Genomic DNA, 17,779 nt, shown 5'->3' with positions numbered 1-17,779 from the left:
TACATTAGCTAATGAGTCATATCCAATGCTAATGGGCTAAAGCCTGAGACTTTTGTGTTTCCATGGATGAGGTCGGCACCCCCCCAAAAACAATCGGGCTGGCACCAGACACTCTACTTGCCCGTCTCACTCTTTCCTGACTGTAATGTGGATTTTAATCTAATTTTCATTTTATGGTGGGGGGGGGGGGAATCCATGTTCAAAATAGATTACATTATATATTCCACTATGTGTACTGATCATCTTTGTTGTTCATAATGACCTTTGTGATTTCATGTAGTTATTGTTTCACTCTGGTCGGGTAATTTTACTCACCCTTGAACCATAAACCTAGTAATGACATGGTCAAGCTCAACACTGCATTTTCATGCATGTTAAGAACATGGACTTTGTACTGTAGACTCCATTCTTAAGGGTCTAGTGCTAGCTATGTGATGTTCATCGTGAACGAGATTTCAGTTTCTGAGATTTGCACAGATGACCATTTACGACATAGACCTACTGTGTTGTATATCCAGTTCCAAGGTATGTTTGAAATGTTTTGTACAACTTAATCTTATGGTTTGTTCTGGAACCATTTTAACAGCCACAGTCTAAGATGTTTATTGCCATAGGAGATTTATTAAAATGAATCCTGTTGCTCTCTGGAAATCGTTTTCTTCGAGTACGTTACTACAGAGTACAGATATATAAATCAAGTGCTATTTGCATATTAAATTGTCATGGGATGCTTTGCTCTATTGTTTCCCAATATTTTATGGTATGCACATCACATTTACAGACAGGCTTTTGTAAGCCATTTGTAAGCGTCAACTAGCGAGATTCTGGAACCTGGTATGGCGTTCCTCTCGCAATAGCTGGAGGAATCTGAGTGTTGTTTCGGAGCGAGGTGATATGGAATGTTTGTGTTGTCTGATGGGGCGAGGGTGTACATCCGTATTGTGCAGGATTTTCAACCTGTGACTCAATATTTACGATGCATTGATGTTTCCTTCTGAACATTTTGATGTAAAATAAAAACATTGACTAGTAGTGCAAAAACATTTTTGATTTAAATTATTGAGTGTTTGGTTTCAATTCTTGTGTGCGTGTGTATTTTTGCATCACACTGTCATTTGATTGCCATGTAACTATTCAACTCTTCATTATCTTCCTTCATTAGACTATGGGACAACTACAGAACCTTCCCCCAATGATCTGCTGTGCCTGAATGAACCACTTCTGGACCACAGACAGGGCCAGCACTTCCTAACCCAGGCTTTTAAAGTCATCATGGAAGAGGTGCTGTGTAAGGGCACAGACATCAATGAGAAGGTCTCACATCCCATCTTCACCTTTATATAGTTGTCTGTCTAAACATTGTCTTACCCCAGATAGCGCAACGACCATCTGCACTGATAGTTCATGGCAACGCAGTCACTTTAGAATGACTCCATCTGTTGAAAGATGATTCTGTCTAACCTGTAACCTCCCTGCATTGTGTCCATTTGAAATCAATCACTTTTTGACAGCATCCCTTCTGATTTAAAAATAACTTTCCATATATGTTTGCCCATGGATGAAGTGGTCAGAAAGTGACTTTTTGGACCTGAATGACAAAACATTCAGGAGGTAAAGATGATCAAAGTTGACCGAATTTGCATACCCCACCATACCATGAGACATCCATGTCTTCATCACTGGAAAATAAAAATGGTTGAGTTTGAGATCATTTAAAAGCTTACAGTGTTGTCAAACAATTGCATTATTTCTTCAAATGTTTTGTTTTGAAATAAAAATTATTTCATTTCAATGGTGTACCAGCTAAATTACAGTGGTCTGAATTACAGGTCCATTCTATGAACTATATTTATATTATTTCAATTACACCCACACTGTATTCAAGAGCATGTGTCTCAACCGATGGCGGGACACAACTAAAAACCTTAGATTATGTAAAATAGGGTCTTGAGTTTACAAGTTTTTAGATAATTGATGTTAAAGGTTAAAGTTTTTATTAAAAAACTTGTTTTCCCAGAAATTATAAAATAGTTTAGCAAAAACAATTAGGAACCACTGGGCATTGGGCTAGTACCGATAAGTTAATTGATATCTTCCCACCTGATTGTTTGCATTACAATCAAACATTGGAAGTACACACTACCCAGTGCTGTATTTTCAGGGGTTTCTTGTGCTTGTTATACCCGGGCTACAGGTGTGTGAGTGGCGGGACCCGGAGGAGTTGGCTGCTCTGCTGGATCTGGAGCTGAGAGAGAACGGGGAGTCCCAGCACCAGCTGCTGCAGAGAGTACGGGACGTAGCCAAGACCAGTAAGTCCCCCACAGCCCAAGCTCTGGTCCAGGGTGTTAGGGCGGTTTGCTATCGCTGAGCCTTCCTTCACTAATAAGCAAGCTGCACTAACGCCCTGGACCAGAGCTACCCCAACCCCACAGGGAAACATAGACAGAGGGAGATGAGTGTGGTTCTGGTTACAGTTGATTTTTGGTAGGCAATCACTTAGAACTGTCCTGAATGCACGCACTAAATAAAGTTAAGAGCATATCTCTCTCCAGATCATCCGCGTTTCTTCAATCAGCTCTTTGCAGGGGTGGATTACCATGCCTTGACAGGACGATTCTTTACAGAGGCTCTCAACACTAGCCAGTAGGAGAGAGCAATATATGCATATATACCATAAATATCATATACACTTCCCTATGTATTTATTTGGACAGTGAAGCTAAAACTATACTGCAGCATTTTAGATTTGAAGGCATTTTCATTCATATCTGTTTTACCGTTTAGAAATGAAAGCACTTTTTGCATCTGGTCCCCCCATTTGAAGTTGTCATAAGTATTTGGACAAATTCAGTTATAGTGTTTTAAATTCAGTAAAACGTTTTTAGTATTTGGTTCCATATTCCTACCACGCAATGACTACATCAAGCTTGTCAAATACAATTTCATTTGATTCGTCACATGCTTCGTAGACTAACAGTGAAATGCTTACTTGACATAACTATATATAGCAAGTAGAAAATAACATGACTATATATAGCGAGTAGAAAATAAACATGACAAAATATAGCGAGTAGAAAATAACATGACTATATATAGCGAGTAGAAAATATGCAGTCGTGGGTGAACAGGGAGTACAGGAGGGACCTAAGCACACACCCCTGAGGGGCCCCCGTGTTGAATGTCAGCGTGGCGGAAGTGTTGTTGCCTATCCTCACCACATGGGGGCGGCCCGTCAGGAAGTCCAGGATCCGGTTGCAGAAGGTGGTGTTCAGTCCCAGGGACCTTAGCTTAGTGATGAGCTTGTGACTCTATAAACTTGTTGGATGCATTTGCAGTTTGTTTTGGTTGTGTTTCCAACAATTTTGTGCCCAATAGAAATGAATGGTAAATAATGTATTGAGTCATTTTGGAGTCACTTTTATTGTAAATAAGAACAGAACATGTTTCTGAACCTTCCCTGTTAGCATGTTTTGGGGATATGATCTTTGTGCCACTGTAACTTTCTCACAGCATATTGGTCACAACATAATCCAAAACGCAAGCAAAACAAACTGCAAATATATCCAACAAGTTTGTAGAGTCACAAGCTTGATGTAGTCATTGTGTGGTAGGAATATTGGACCAAATACTAAACCTTTTACTAAATGTAATATACTACAAGTGAACTTGTCCAAATACTTATGACACCTTCAAATGGGGGGACCAGATGCATAAAGTGCTTTAATTTCTAAATGGTAAACAAATATGTTAGAAAATACCCTCAAATAAAAGGTGACGTTCTGTAAAACATTTGATCTCAAATCCAAAATGCTGGAGTTTAGAGACAAATTAAACGTTTTCGCTTCACTGTCCAAATAAATACGTATTTATTTGGACAGTGAAGATAACTTTTAATTTGTTTCTACATTCCAGCAGTATAGTATATACCATAACATATGTTATGATATGAAGAGGCTTGTGATTGACTGTTGTACAATTCTCTTTACAGGTATACCTATGAGGTAACTCCAGTGTTTGTCCTGATGGAAGACGAGGTCCTCGCCAAACTACGTTCTCTGTTTGGGTGGACAGAGGGAGATGGCATCTTCTGCCCAGGCGGCTCTGTGTCTAACATGTATGCCATGAACGTGGCACGATACCACACCTTCCCAGAAGTGAAACTAAAGGGACTGTGGGCCCTCCCTCCACTGGCTGTCTTCACATCTCAAGAGGTAGGGGAAAACGGACACTATGGTTGAAGTAATACAATATTCAATTTACCATTCATTCATTCATTATACTCTGTGACAAGGGTGAAGTGGGTGCCTGGTCAGATTGGTAAGGGGGGAGGTTATAGCTGCAAAGTTGGGGATAAACCAGCTATAAACCAGCTCCCACCAGCCACAGGAAGAACCGATCTCTTGGTACGGGCCAGTCACGAACCGCCTGGACCTCCCTCTCCTGGGGCTTGATGTTCCCCCGTCCAATCAGATGCCCCAGGTACTCCACCTTCTCGAACGCCAGCTTGCATTTCTTGGGATTCCCTGTCAACTCGGCTTGCCTGAACGCGTCCAGTACCACCTGGAGGCGCTTCAGGTGCTCTTCCCAACCTTGGCTGTGGACGATGAAGTCATCCAAATAGATCGCTGCATACTGTTGGTGGGGTCGGAGGAGTCGGTCCATCAGGCGCTGGAACATGGGCGGGGCTCCATGGAGACCGAACTGGAGGACCCGGTATTGGTATAAGCCGTCCGGTGTCGAGAATGCCGTCTTCTCCCGGGAGGAGGCTGCCAAGGCTGTCAAGTCCAGGGTGCTGATGTACCGGGCCTTTCCCAACCGGTCGATGAGCTCGTCCACCCTCGGCATGGGGAAGTCGTCGAACAAACTGATGATGTCGTTCACCCCCCCGAAGTCATTGCAGAAACGGAGACTACTGTTCGGTTCGGGCACCAACATGATGGGGCTGCACCATGCGCTGTGGGCAACCTTGATGACCCATCTTCAGCAGAGCCTCCACCTCCTGCTGCGCGGCCTTCCTTCGGGGATCCGGTATGGCCTCTTTCGTACCGTTTCTCTGGGCCGGGTGCGGACGTGGTGTTCAAAGAGGGCCATTCCGATCCGGCGGCGGTGTTCCGATCCCTGAGCTCCCGGAGCATTTGCTTCTGGGCCGGTCCGAGGTCCTCATTGCTCGGGACCACCACTGCTCCTGTCGATGTCCCGGGTTTTGACCACAACATGGCCAAGGCTGTCCTCACGTGCCACCTCTTCAATAGGTTCACGTGGTAAATCTGTTGGGGTTTCCGTCTCCCCGGCACTCACCACTATCTGGCAGCTCCCTTGTGGCGTCAAGATGGTTGCCTGCCCGGTCAAATACCTCGTGGTGTCGCCGTGGACACAGGAGATGGACATCACCATGGTCGCTCGGATGGGCCAGCAGGCACGATAGTACAAGAGTTATCCAACAGAGCGTGTCATGACCGTCGACTTGGGCCCAACAGGAGGTGACGTAGTTTACTGCATGACCCAGCTCGTCTCTGGGGCCCGCTGATGGAATTGACTCCTCTCGACCCGGGCAATTCCATGCGAGGTGTCCCCGGGCGCCACACTCAAAACACCTCCTTTGGTCTTCATCCACCTGGGGTCGGCAGCGGGTCGACTCTCCCCCGGCTGTCTCTCCGCGGGTCTGCAGTCCTTTAGCCCGGATGACTGTCGGATTGGAGAGTATGGTAGTGGGGTCATCCTTCCCCTCTGACGGATCCCGGACTCGGCCTGCGTCCCCTTCAGCAGGGCCTCGGTATTCTGGTGCTTCTCCACAGCTCCCAAGAGGTCCTCCAAGGTCTGGGGCGCACGTCGGCTCGCCGCCCTCCATGTTGTGAGGTAGCGCCCGTAAGAAGCAATCCATGACCACTTTGTCGATAACCAGGAGGGTGGCTATGTTGGTTAGGAGCCATGCCCTGGTGATGTACAGTACGTCGCTCATCTGGGCTCGGGGGGGGAAGCTTCGCCACGACCCTCCAATTGGGCCCGACGGGCCAAGCTGTATCCATAGCGGCTGAGTACCTTCCTCTTGAGACAGTCGTAGTTAGCCGCCTGTTCGGTGATGAGGTTATACTACTCCTTTTGGGCATCTCCGGACAGGAACAGGGCCAGCAGACTCCCATTTCGCCTTGGGTCATCCTTCTTGGAGTGCTGTCCATTCAAACGTGGAGAGGTAAGTCTCGATGTCTTTATCCTCAGTTAGCTTGATAAAAAACTGATTGGGATGTGATTCAGTCTGCGTTTCTCCTCACAGCTTCCGGACTTCCTCAAGCAGGCAGAAATTCTGTAGATGCTGTTCTTCCAGCGTTCATTCCTGAATGTCCTATTGCGCTTGTTGGGCCCAAATGAACTGAGCTATCAACTTGTCTATGCTGATACTGCTTAAACGTCAACCCTGGTCTGCCCGCATTCGCCATCACTTTTGGCAGACCAGGGGGTTTGATCAAGATGTTTACACAGATCAGACACAAACACAAATGTGATACCTCAGTTTCAAAGGTGTTTATTTAAAACAAGGAAAATTAATCGGTCTCCTCCAGGAGACCTCTTCCGGGTTACCTTCTAGCCTTCTAGGCTCCAATGAATGCTGTCTCCTCTGGGGTAGAACACAGAGCCCCTTGGTTCTAGCAGACCATGCAGACGTCTATCTGGTAGTAACCTCTCACTACCTCCAACCCTCCCATGTGCTGCTTTCCTGGCAGCTTTATGGGCCCCATACGGCTGGTGAGCAATCAGCCCTTGATTACTCACCAGCCTCAAAGTCCATGTCAATGCTTAAATCACATCAGAAGAGGTATGGTGTGAGGAATGTGCCGGTCTAGCAATGGTTGTGCTGCTGCTGCTAATTTCATGGCAAAATTTGCAAATAACAAATACAAATGATATACTTACATGATATACAGTGCTTCTGCCAGGTAAGCCTACTTTACAGTTAACATTTAATTGAGAAGGCTTTGGGGAAAGTATTTCTATCAGCCCACAAGATGGTTACACACAAGAGTGATAAACAAATGTGGGAACCACAGACAGACAGGGGCAATACTGCTGGAAATTAATTGACAGATATTTTGATAGGTTTGGCTTTGTAAGACAATAGTGGCCAACCAGGGTTGGGATAATAGCAATTTTGCGTTGATTATATAGCAGCTGGGAGTTTGTGGTTTCTGATATTTGTTTGCGGTGGTACACTTGAAAATTGGAAATAGTTTCAGAACTGTTTGGCGATCTACTCAAAGGTGGGCTGCAAGCTACTGGTAACTCAGGATCAAACTGTTGGAGACCCCTACTATACAGTATGTAAAGCTACTTTAGCAGCTCATTTGAGTTAACCTGAACACTGTTTCTGTAGCTAGCTAGATAGCTCATAGGTAATCCCTATGAAGTTTCCGCTGGTACTTTAAACGCAGCCAGCCATGTGGGTGATTGGAGGACTTCCACCAGACTGACTCTGGTCTTCCAACATGGCGCCGCAACAGCAAAACCCTATATTTCCCTTACCAACATGGCCGATATCATGCGTCATTAAACTCACGTGGACGTGCTCCCCGGGGAACACTTCCGGTGTAGTTTCCTGTGTTTGTAAACTGAGAAAATTGGAACTCCGACAAGAAATATTAATCTGCAAAACTAAAAAAAAACTAAGGTAAACCCATTCTAAAATGTAATTCCCAACAAAGCCACCATAGAGTTGCAATGCATAAGTTATTTCCCAGAATTGTAAGGCAATGACAGTTTGTAGTCGGCGCTCAACCCGCACGCCCTACCTGGCTGTTGTTGTGTTGTCTGAGGGGGGTACCCAACCAGTGAGTCATCTTGCGCTAGCTTTACCTAAGCAGACCCTTGCTTTACCCCATAAATTACCTCATTGATTGCTAGTTCTCCAAATATTTAACCAAACAATATTTTCACTCATTGTCTTAGCTAACGTTACCCCATAGCTATGTGTTGGTGTTTGGCCTCGGAAACTCAGTGATGTCTAGCTATCGTTAAATAGCTAACGTTAGCCAGCTAACTTAGCTTGCTAATTAGGTAGCTAGCGCCTTCTGTAACGTTGAGCTCGCTCAGTATTCAGACGTTATTGTAGTTAACTAGAGCAGTGCAGTCTAATTGCATTGAATAATTCTGCATTTGAAGAGCTCTAACAAGCTAGGTAGATATCCCTTCATTTCCAGGCAGCTTTAGCCCCTCACTTCTAGCCAACTTTAGCGGGCACTTTGCATGGAGACTAGAGTACATGTTTGTAGAGTGGAAGGAACACACGATGATCGATCAACTGTGTGTATAGGGTAAACTATGCTTTCCTGTTTGTTTTTGTACTTGACTCTTAACATGTGATAGCATATCATTAGCCTATACTTGGGTCAATATTGAATGGTATCTTGAGTAACTTGCACATGCATGAATCATAACCCCTTTTCCAGATCATATTTATGAACAGAATGTGTTTGTCCTCCTCCAGCTTTATTTCTGTTATCATTGCAACAATATTTGACAAGAATCTTTTGTTTTCCATGGGAAGAAGAGGCATACACCAAACCATTGGGGCTGCTGTCTACAAGCCTGATCAACTTTCTTTGTTGACCATGCCAAATATATAAAATCAAATTTTATTGGTCACACACATGGTTAGCAGATGTTAATGCGAGTGTAGAGAAATGCACGTGCTTCTAGTTCTGACAGTGCAGCAATATCTAACAAGTAACCTAACAATTCCACAACTACCTAATACACACACATCTAAGTAAAGGGATGGAATAAGAATATGTACATATAAATATATGGATGAGAAATGACCGAGCACCCCTGATAATTAAACCAAATTACACTCTATTAGATATATTAGGCCTGAATTTGAATACCAGTAGTCATGGTCAAATAATTTGGCCTCACAATAACCCTCTATTTCCAGGCTTTGCCACCTGATGATTTGGGTGGGTGTAGTCTTCTCACACCCCTCATCCTGAGTGAACCCCCTTGATGCGCCCCTGTACCCCCAAACACACACGCATTCAATCCACGCACCGGCGATGACACACCATCCCAACAACTCAGTTCGAGACCACATGAAATGGGTCAGTTGAATCCTCCTCCTTTCCATTTTTGTTTTTATTTATTTTGACTCTTGTTTTTCGTCTTTGTGCCACAATTCCATTACATGCATGGCTTGAAGCCTTTCTCTCATCCTCACTTTTTCCATTAGTCTTTCCATTAGAGGCCTGACAGACCAGGCCAAAAATAGTCTGAAAACAGTCAGTGGATGACCATCTGCAGTCCCTGTGTCAGCCTTTATGTGTGAGACTGGCCCTGACATTGACCCTGATGCTGACTCTGAGCTGCTGCTTGTCCTGTGTAGTTCCTGCAGTCTGAGTTGATGACAATCCTAGGCCACCATACTACTGTCCAACTGAACTGCTGTTTGTGTTGTTCCTCCAGGCTGGGTTGCTGGGCTGTGAGGCAGTGCTGTCCAGCATGGCCCTAATGCAGGCCAACAACATGTCTGGGGGACAAAAGAAGATGTCACAGCACGACCAGGTCCAGAGGGACATCAACAACCCTGAGAGCCACCAGCAGCAGTCTCACCAATCACACCATGGACACCACAACAATCACCAGTCCCACCACAGTCACATGGTCCTGCCCTTGGGGGTCAGCTGTCCACCCCTGGTGAGAAATAGAGACACGTGCAGCCCGACTATGAGCAGCTCGCCGAACAAACATTTTTCATGTGTTCAACCGCAAACTGTCATAAACAAATCTCACAAATACTGTATCAGACACTACAAGCTCCCAGATACTATCCAATCACATCCACATTTACATTATCCCACCCTTGGTTAGCCACAATTGGCTTAAAAATCCAAATATAACACTATCTGGCGATTTAATTTCCAGCAACTTTGCCTGTCTGTGTATGCGCGCGTTTGACTATCACTTTGTATAGCCAGTTAGCAATGCTTATGATAACCGTCTTGTCGGTAGACAGAAACGTTTTCTCAATTAAATGTTAACTGCAAAGTAGGCCTACCTGACAATAATATACAGATTATTTGTATCAATTGGTGGGAATTTGTTTAGCAAACTCACATGTGCAGTACAGACACATTGCTACCAAAACGCATTCCTCTCTCACTAGGTATGCACTTGAGGTAAAGGGGAATTACACCAAAAAATCTAAATGTTTTAGTTTTTTTCCAGACTGTTGTGATCTATGCATTGCCATGGACTCAGAACATTCAATGTAGTTGATTCTCTATAAATAATTGTCAGTTTGAAATTTAAAAAAAAAAAACTGAACGGGAAAAAAATAACACAGAAAATGGAATTCAGTGACTAGAAGGATGTGGCTATTTGAAAGCTATTTGACTCTTTACATTGCGGGGTTAATCTGGCAATTCATCTGAAATTATACACTGCTCAAAAAAATAAAGGGAACACTTAAACAACACAATGTAACTCCAAGTCAATCACACTTCTGTGAAATCAAACTGTCCACTTAGGAAGCAACACTGATTGACAATAAATTTCACATGCTGTTGTGCAAATGGAATAGACAACAGGTGGAAATTATAGGCAATTAGCAAGACACCCCCAATAAAGGAGTGGTTCTGCAGGTGGTGACCACAGACCACTTCTCAGTTCCTATGCTTCCTGGCTGATGTTTTGGTCACTTTTGAATGCTGGCGGTGCTTTCACTCTAGTGGTAGCATGAGACGGAGTCTACAACCCACACAAGTGGCTCAGGTAGTGCAGCTCATCCAGGATGGCACATCAATGCGAGCTGTGGCAAGAAGGTTTGCTGTGTCTGTCAGCGTGTGTCCAGACCATGGAGGCGCTACCAGGAGACAGGCCAGTACATCAGGAGACGTGGAGGAGGCCGTAGGAGGGCAACAACCCAGCAGCAGGACCGCTACCTCCGCCTTTGTGCAAGGAGAAGCAGGAGGAGCACTGCCAGAGCCCTGCAAAATGACCTCCAGCAGGCCACAAATGTGCATGTGTCTGCTCAAACGGTCAGAAACAGACTCCATGAGGGTGGTATGAGGGCCCGACGTCCACAGGTGGGGGTTGTGCTTACAGCCCAACACCGTGCAGGACGTTTGGCATTTGCCAGAGAACACCAAGATTGGCAAATTCGCCACTGGCGCCCTGTGCTCTTCACAGATGAAAGCAGGTTCACACTGAGCACATGTGACAGTCTGGAGATGCCGTGGAGAACGTTCTGCTGCCTGCAACATCCTCCAGCATGACCGGTTTGGCGGTGGGTCAGTCATGGTGTGGGGTGGCATTTCTTTGGGGGGCTGCACAGCCCTCCATGGGCTCGCCAGAGGTAGCCTGACTGCCATTAGGTACCGAGATGAGATCCTCAGACCCCTTGTGAGACCATATGCTGGTGCGGTTGGCCCTGGGTTCCTCCTAATGCAAGACAATGCTAGACCTCATGTGGCTGGAGTGTGTCAGCAGTTCCTGCAAGAGGAAGGCATTGATCCTATGGACTGGCCCGCCCGTTCCCCAGACCTGAATCCAATTGAGCACATCTGGGACATCATGTCTCGCTCCATCCACCAACGCCACGTTGCACCACAGACTGTCCAGGAGTTGGCGGATGCTTTAGTCCAGGTCTGGGAGGAGATCCCTCAGGAGACCATCCGCCACCTCATCAGGAGCATGCCCAGGCGTTGTAGGGAGGTCATACAGGCACGTGGAGGCCACACACACTACTGAGCCTCATTTTGACTTGTTTTAAGGACATTACATCAAAGTTGGGTCAGCCTGTAGTGTGGTTTTCCAATTTAATTATGAGTGTGACTCCAAATCCAGACCTCCATGGGTTGATAAATTTGATTTCCATTGATAATTTTTGTGTGATTTTGTTGTCAGCACATTCAACTATGTAAAGAAAAGTATTTAATAAGAATAGTTCATACTTTCAGATCTAGGATGTGTTATTTTAGTGTTCCCTTTATTTTTTTGAGCAGTGTATTAATGTAATTATAGTAAATCTATCAACAACAAAAGAATACATATCTAAGCAGTAGCTTATTTTGGTTCATATGTTAGAAACATATGAATTATCAACCATCTCTCCTCTCGATAGTTTATTAGAAAGGATGGACACTCATTTCACGCACCCAGGCTGCTGGATGAGAAAGATATGCAGCCCAGCCAGAATACACAACCGACAAAAAAGAAGCACAGAAAATCAGCAACACCCAACAAGCTGAGAGAGAAAGTGGAGGTAAGTTGTGTTTATGTGAGAGTTGGAAAATGGAATGTACAATGATGGATACAATTGCAGGACCGAAGTGTTTGTGTGTGCGTGCTGTAGCGTTACACTTATTGTGTGTGTGTATATAATATGAGAAGTTGTAATATTTTGAAAATTCATTGTGTTTCTCAGCAGGTGGAGATGGATATTAACGGTGATGATCATAATTCACAAGTACAGAAGAACTTTATCTGTGAGCACTGCTATGGAGCATTCCGAAGTAGCTACCACCTGAAGCGGCACATTCTCACTCATACAGGTTTGTATCGCATTACGTTTCCCCTTCCTTGCTCAGGAATACTCATAAAATGTGTTAAGTTATAACACTAGTCATAAAGAACATTCATTAGTAGAGAGACATGCACGACTCGCAATTAAATGCAGATGTTTTATTTTTATTTTTAAAAAATGAAGGATCCCGCTATGGTGGTAATTCCTGTCATGTCTGACTACTACAGTACTGCTTGTCCATGTACTAGCTAACAGCAACAAGCCCAGACGAGCTAGCTAAACGCTGTCAGCATCCAGCAGTGATCAGCTTGGTGGTTGCATAGTAACGGCGTCACCAGCCCGACCAGTCGTGAAACTGAGCTGCGCTGGCCCGGGTTTCCCTCGACCCAGCTCGAATTTGAGAATAACATTTGAGCCAGCTCGAATTTGGCCCTAATTTTAAGTGCTAGTGGAAACAGTAAAACTGTTTATCTTTAATTTTACAATCTGTGGATACTATGTGATTAAAGGTTCAGAACTTATGTGAATCATCACAGCGCAGTTAAAAAAAATATGGCACATGGAAATCATAAGAGGGTGCTTTACGGAGATGGGTGAGCTGAGAACCGCTAAGGGGTGGTTTTTAAAAGACCACCATCTATAATAGTTATGACTGAAAAAACGATATACACTCAGTGGCCAGTTTATTAGGTACACCCATCTAGTACCGGGTCGGACCACCCTTTGTCTCCAGAAAAGCCTGAACTCTTCGGGGCATGGAAACATTGCTTAATTGGTATCAAGGGACCAAACGTGTGCCAGGTAAACATTCCCCACACAATTACACCACCAGCCTGTACCGTAGACACCAGGCTGGATTGTGCCATGGTCTCATGCTGCCATCAGCATGAAGCAACAGAAACTGGGATTTGTCAGGCGAGGCAATGTTTTTCCACTCTTCAATTGTCCAGTGTTGGTGATTGCATGCCCACTAGAGCCGCTTTTTGTTTTTAGCTGATAGGAGTGTTGGTGTGGTCGTCTGCTGCATTCGCTCATCCGTGACAAGGACCGATGAGTTCCGAGATGCTGTTCTGCACACCACTGTTGTACTGCTCTGTTATTTGTCTGTTTGTGGCCCTCCTGTTAGCTTGCACGATTCTTGCCGTTCCCCTTCGACCTCTCATCAACAAGCTGTTTCCGCCCACAGGACTGCTGCTGACGATGTTTTGTCGCACCATTTTTGGCAAACCCTAGACACTGTCGTGTGTGAACCTCAGGAGGCTGGCCGTTTCTGAGATACTGGAACCGTCTCGTCTGGCACAGATGATCATATCACGCTCAAAGTTGCTTAGGTCATTCGTTTTGCCCATTCTTACGTTCAATCGAACAGTAGCTGAATGCCTCGATGTCTGTCTGATGGCTTTTAATAGAAAGCCACGGCCACGTGACTCACTTTCTGTAGGAGTGAACCATTTTCCTGAACAGGGTGTAACTAATAAACTAGCCACTGAGTGTATAATGTATACTGGATGTGTTTAAGTACTATCTATCCAGATGTAATAATGTATATCAAATAACTATATATATTTTGCTATGTAACTACTTTGTAAAAAATGTGCTGTGCATGTCAAATGTGTGTAGAATGTAACAAAAAATAAAAAGCTATAATAAAGAAATTGGGGGGCGGTGTATGCCTCCCCCAAAAGGTACAAATCCATCAAATTCAATCTATAGCATTATGTTTTGAACAGTGTTTTTGTGTTTAGGGGAGAAGCCGTTTGCGTGTGACGTGTGTGACATGCGGTTTATTCAGCGATACCACCTGGACAGACACAAGAGAGTTCACAGTGGAGAGAAGCCCTACCAGTGTGATCGCTGCAATCAGGTAAGCGAGATCTACACTGAACAAAAAATATAAATGCAACATGCAGCAATTTCAAAGTTTTTACTGATTTACAGTTCATATAAGAACATCGGTCAATTTTAAATCAATAAATTAGGCCCTAATCTATCGATTTCACATGACTGGGAATACAGAGATGCATTGGTTACAGATACCTTTAAAAAAAAGGTAGGGCCGTGGACCAGAACCAGTTAGTATCTGGTGTGACCGCCTCATGCAGCACGACACATCTCCTTCGCATAGTTGATCAGGCGGATGAATGGCAGGACTATGGGCCTCAGGATCTCATCAAGGTATCTCAGTGCATTCAAATTGCCATCGATAAAATGCAATTGTGTTCGTTGTCTGTAGCTTATGCCTGTCCATACCATAACCCCATCGCCTGGGACTAATCCGTGAACCCCTCGAAACTGGGACTAATCCGTGAAGAGAACACTTCTCCAACGTGCAGGTGGCCATCGACGGTGAGCATTTGCCCACTGAAGTCGGTTACGACGCCGAGCTGCAGTCAGGTCTGCGGTTGTGAGGCCGTTTGGACATACTGCCAAATTCTCTAAAATGACATTGGAGGCAGTTTATGGTAGAGAAATTAACTTTCAACAGCTCTGGTGGACATTCCTGCAGCCAGCATGCCAATTGCACGCTCCCTCAACTTGAGACATCTGTGGCATTATGTTCTGTGACATAACTGCACATTTGAGTGGCCTTTTGTTCCCAGCACAAAGTGCACCTGTGTAATGATCATGCTGTTTCATCAGCTTCTTGATATGCCACACATCAGGTGGATGGTTTATCTTGGCAAAGGCGAAATGCTCACTAACAGGGATGTAATCAAATTTGTGCACATCATTTGAGAGAAATACGATTTTTGTGCGTATCGAACAAATCTTATGGGAACTTTAATTTCAGCCCATGAAACAACGGACAAACACAACCTGTTGCGTTTTATATTTCTGTTCAGTATACATTGTGCACACTGTACACACACACACACCTGGGGCACTGTCAGCAAGGCACAACGTTGTGGAACGTTCAGATAGAAATATGTTATGTAGAATATGGAATTATGTCGGCTCTATTCATGACATTTCTATCTGCAACATTTGCCTACTGAACATGGTTTGGGGTTAATACGTACATTACACTGACTCCCATCATTTGTGGTTACTTGTATGCTTTCCCTCTGCCCCGGTTCCAGAGTTTCTCGCGGACGGACCGTCTGCTACGTCATCGCCGTCTGTGTGGGGCGGGAAGGAGCATTCCCAAGGAGGAGAACCAGTCATTCTCCTGCGAGGGCAGAGGAGGAGCCTACTCCCAGGATGCACCTGGGCACACGGCTGCCTGGAGCCCCCTACAGCAGCAGAACAGCCGTCTGGCTGTCTGACCTTTAACTGCTGACCCTCTCACAGACAACAGTCCTCAGCTCAGTGGCACCACATACTAGAGCAGACCAGTACTGCATCCTCCCTCAGCCCAGATAAACCTGGCTAAGACACCAAACCTTAAGTTTTTCTCACCAGCTAGCTCATATCCTGTTGATGGGATAGTGGATTATTTTCTACTTTTGTAATAACTTTTTAAATAAATGTTGTATTGTTACGTACATGGTACTTAACAGAAGGAGAAGACGAGACCTCGGGTGGGGTGGGAGGAGTTTGGGCAAGCTGTCATATTACTACGGCAATAATGAATCCATTAACTGACATGTTTTAGGCTCAATTGGACAAGTGTTTTTTTGACTGGAGACTTAAGCTCTTTCCAGACAGTAAGTGAACATTCGGAGTGGAGTTCGGCAGATTCCTATTATCTGCGCTAGGCAGCTTTCACGTGCACTGCTGACCGCTCCGCTTGGATAGAATTCGGCCCCCCCCACCTAGCTCCATTGAATGGGAAACTCCACTGCCACTTCCTGCCTGGAAAGCCCTTTAATGTGAGGTTGGTCTGGTCATACCAATATGAACAAATGTCTTTGCTTCAATTTTTTCTCTCCATTTGATTGTATGTGTACTCTTACCATTGGACAATACTGATCAGTAACCTAGGACACTCTTCCTGATCCACTAGCAGCCTCAGTGGCCAAGCACATACTATGGACATTATTAAGTATTTGAAGGACAATGTTGAACACACAAATCCTTGTGGCCTTGAACCACTCAAATTCATTCAAGTTGGTTCTGTTACTACTACTAGCTTAACAGTTCCTGGTTTGACTTGTTAGTGAATGGCCGTAGCCTAATAGACCTGTGTAACTAGCTGACACTACCTTGATATTGAGATCATTGGGTAGTTGACACATTTCTTGTTCTAACTTTCTAATTTGCTACACTGGTCAGATGTTTAACTCTAGAACCTCTCATAGCTACCGTTTTGAGGACAGTGGCCATGGAAATGGAATTACTCATGTCCATTCTAGTATTCTAAGTGATCTTGTATTTTTGTTGTGAATAATCAGGTGTTTTATTTCAAAGGACATCTGTGCATGTAAGCCTATTCTATATTCATTCAGACTCTATGAAGAGTATATCACTATTTTTTTATTTTTTTGTCCTTCATTATCAAATGTCCTGAGTATGTCGATCCATCTTGTCATATTTCTGGTGTTATTTTAAAGAAGGGGTAATCTCATGAAGCAGGACAGTTGAACAGTTTGTGAACAAATGCTTCCTCTATAATATCATACCGTGTTGATGTTTCTACAGTGAGCTCAGTGTTGTGACAGTTTTTGTTGTTTTTCGCTCTGTACTCCAGCACGTTGGATTTGAATGATACACGAGGTTAAAGTGCAGACTGTCAGCTTTAGTTTGAGGGTATTTTCATCCAAATCGGGTGAACCGTTAAATAATTACAGCACTTTCTGGTCATAGTCTCCCTGTTTAAGGGGCCAAAAGTATTGGGACAAATTCACTTATACAGGATGTGTATTAAAGTAGTCAAAAGTTAAGTATTTGGTCCAATATTCATAGCATGCAATGACTACATCAAGCTTGTGACTACACATTTATTGGATGCATTTGCTGTTTGTTTTGGTTGTGTTTCAGATTATTTTGTGCCTAATAGAAATTAATGGTAAATAATGTTGTCATTTTGGAGTCAGTTATTGTAAATAAGAAAATAATGTTTCGAAACACTTCTACATTGATGTGGATGCTACCGTGATTACGGATAATCGTGAGTGGGAAAGTTAGAGCCCCCCCCCCAAAAAAAGAAATGCTAACCTCTCTTGTTATTGTAATGGTGAGAGGTTAGCATTTCACAATTCATTCAGGATTATCCAGAATCATTGTAGCATCCTCATTAATGTATGTGTTTAGAAACATTCTATTCTTATTTACAATAAAAGTTCATCTAAAATGACACTACATTATTTACCATTAATTTCTATTGTG

At 44.2% G+C, this 17,779-nt stretch overlaps 2 protein-coding genes across 5 annotated transcripts; both read left to right on the top strand.

The window, feature by feature from the left end:
- The first annotated feature begins 899 nt into the window (after positions 1-899).
- On the top strand, positions 900-4,238 carry LOC120061055 (cysteine sulfinic acid decarboxylase-like). The gene is made up of 5 exons (XM_039010563.1): positions 900-936; positions 1,163-1,314; positions 2,195-2,309; positions 2,553-2,643; positions 3,989-4,238. The coding sequence occupies exons 1-5, from the start codon at positions 900-902 to the stop codon at positions 4,236-4,238; spliced, it is 645 nt and encodes a 214-aa protein (XP_038866491.1).
- A 3,341-nt stretch (positions 4,239-7,579) lies between these two features.
- znf740b (zinc finger protein 740b) lies at positions 7,580-17,349 on the top strand. Of its 4 annotated transcripts, none has more exons than XM_039010549.1 (7): positions 7,581-7,660; positions 8,927-9,089; positions 9,451-9,681; positions 12,110-12,250; positions 12,413-12,539; positions 14,257-14,375; positions 15,592-17,349. In XM_039010549.1, the coding sequence occupies exons 2-7, from the start codon at positions 9,045-9,047 to the stop codon at positions 15,775-15,777; spliced, it is 849 nt and encodes a 282-aa protein (XP_038866477.1). In that variant the 5' UTR covers positions 7,581-7,660; positions 8,927-9,044; the 3' UTR covers positions 15,778-17,349. The 4 variants fall into 4 exon arrangements, with proteins under 4 accessions (XP_038866480.1, XP_038866477.1, XP_038866479.1 ...); XM_039010551.1 differs by lacking the exon at positions 7,581-7,660 and adding an exon at positions 7,774-7,820; XM_039010550.1 differs by lacking the exon at positions 7,581-7,660 and adding an exon at positions 7,835-8,303.
- The last annotated feature ends 430 nt before the right edge of the window (positions 17,350-17,779 follow it).

Source organism: Salvelinus namaycush, chromosome 16 (genome assembly GCF_016432855.1).
Source record: "Salvelinus namaycush isolate Seneca chromosome 16, SaNama_1.0, whole genome shotgun sequence".
Taxonomy (NCBI): Eukaryota; Metazoa; Chordata; class Actinopteri; order Salmoniformes; family Salmonidae; genus Salvelinus; species Salvelinus namaycush.
This window is presented reverse-complemented; position numbering and strand designations above follow the sequence as displayed.

What these genes read in the sequence shown, in the direction of transcription:
- LOC120061055 (XM_039010563.1), top strand. Translation starts at nt 900, where the DNA reads ATGTTTGTGTTGTCTGATGGGGCGAGGGTGTACATCC. An exon ending in TGGGGCGAGGGTGTACATCC is followed by an intron (nt 937 to 1,162) that starts GTATTGTGCAGG and finishes TTCCTTCATTAG; the next exon opens with ACTATGGGACAACTACAGAA. An exon ending in ACGGGACGTAGCCAAGACCA is followed by an intron (nt 2,310 to 2,552) that starts GTAAGTCCCCCA and finishes ATCTCTCTCCAG; the next exon opens with ATCATCCGCGTTTCTTCAAT.
- znf740b (XM_039010549.1), top strand. Translation starts at nt 9,045, where the DNA reads ATGACACACCATCCCAACAACTCAGTTCGAGACCACATGAAATGG. An exon ending in TTCGAGACCACATGAAATGG is followed by an intron (nt 9,090 to 9,450) that starts GTCAGTTGAATC and finishes TTGTTCCTCCAG; the next exon opens with GCTGGGTTGCTGGGCTGTGA. An exon ending in GGGTCAGCTGTCCACCCCTG is followed by an intron (nt 9,682 to 12,109) that starts GTGAGAAATAGA and finishes TCCTCTCGATAG; the next exon opens with TTTATTAGAAAGGATGGACA.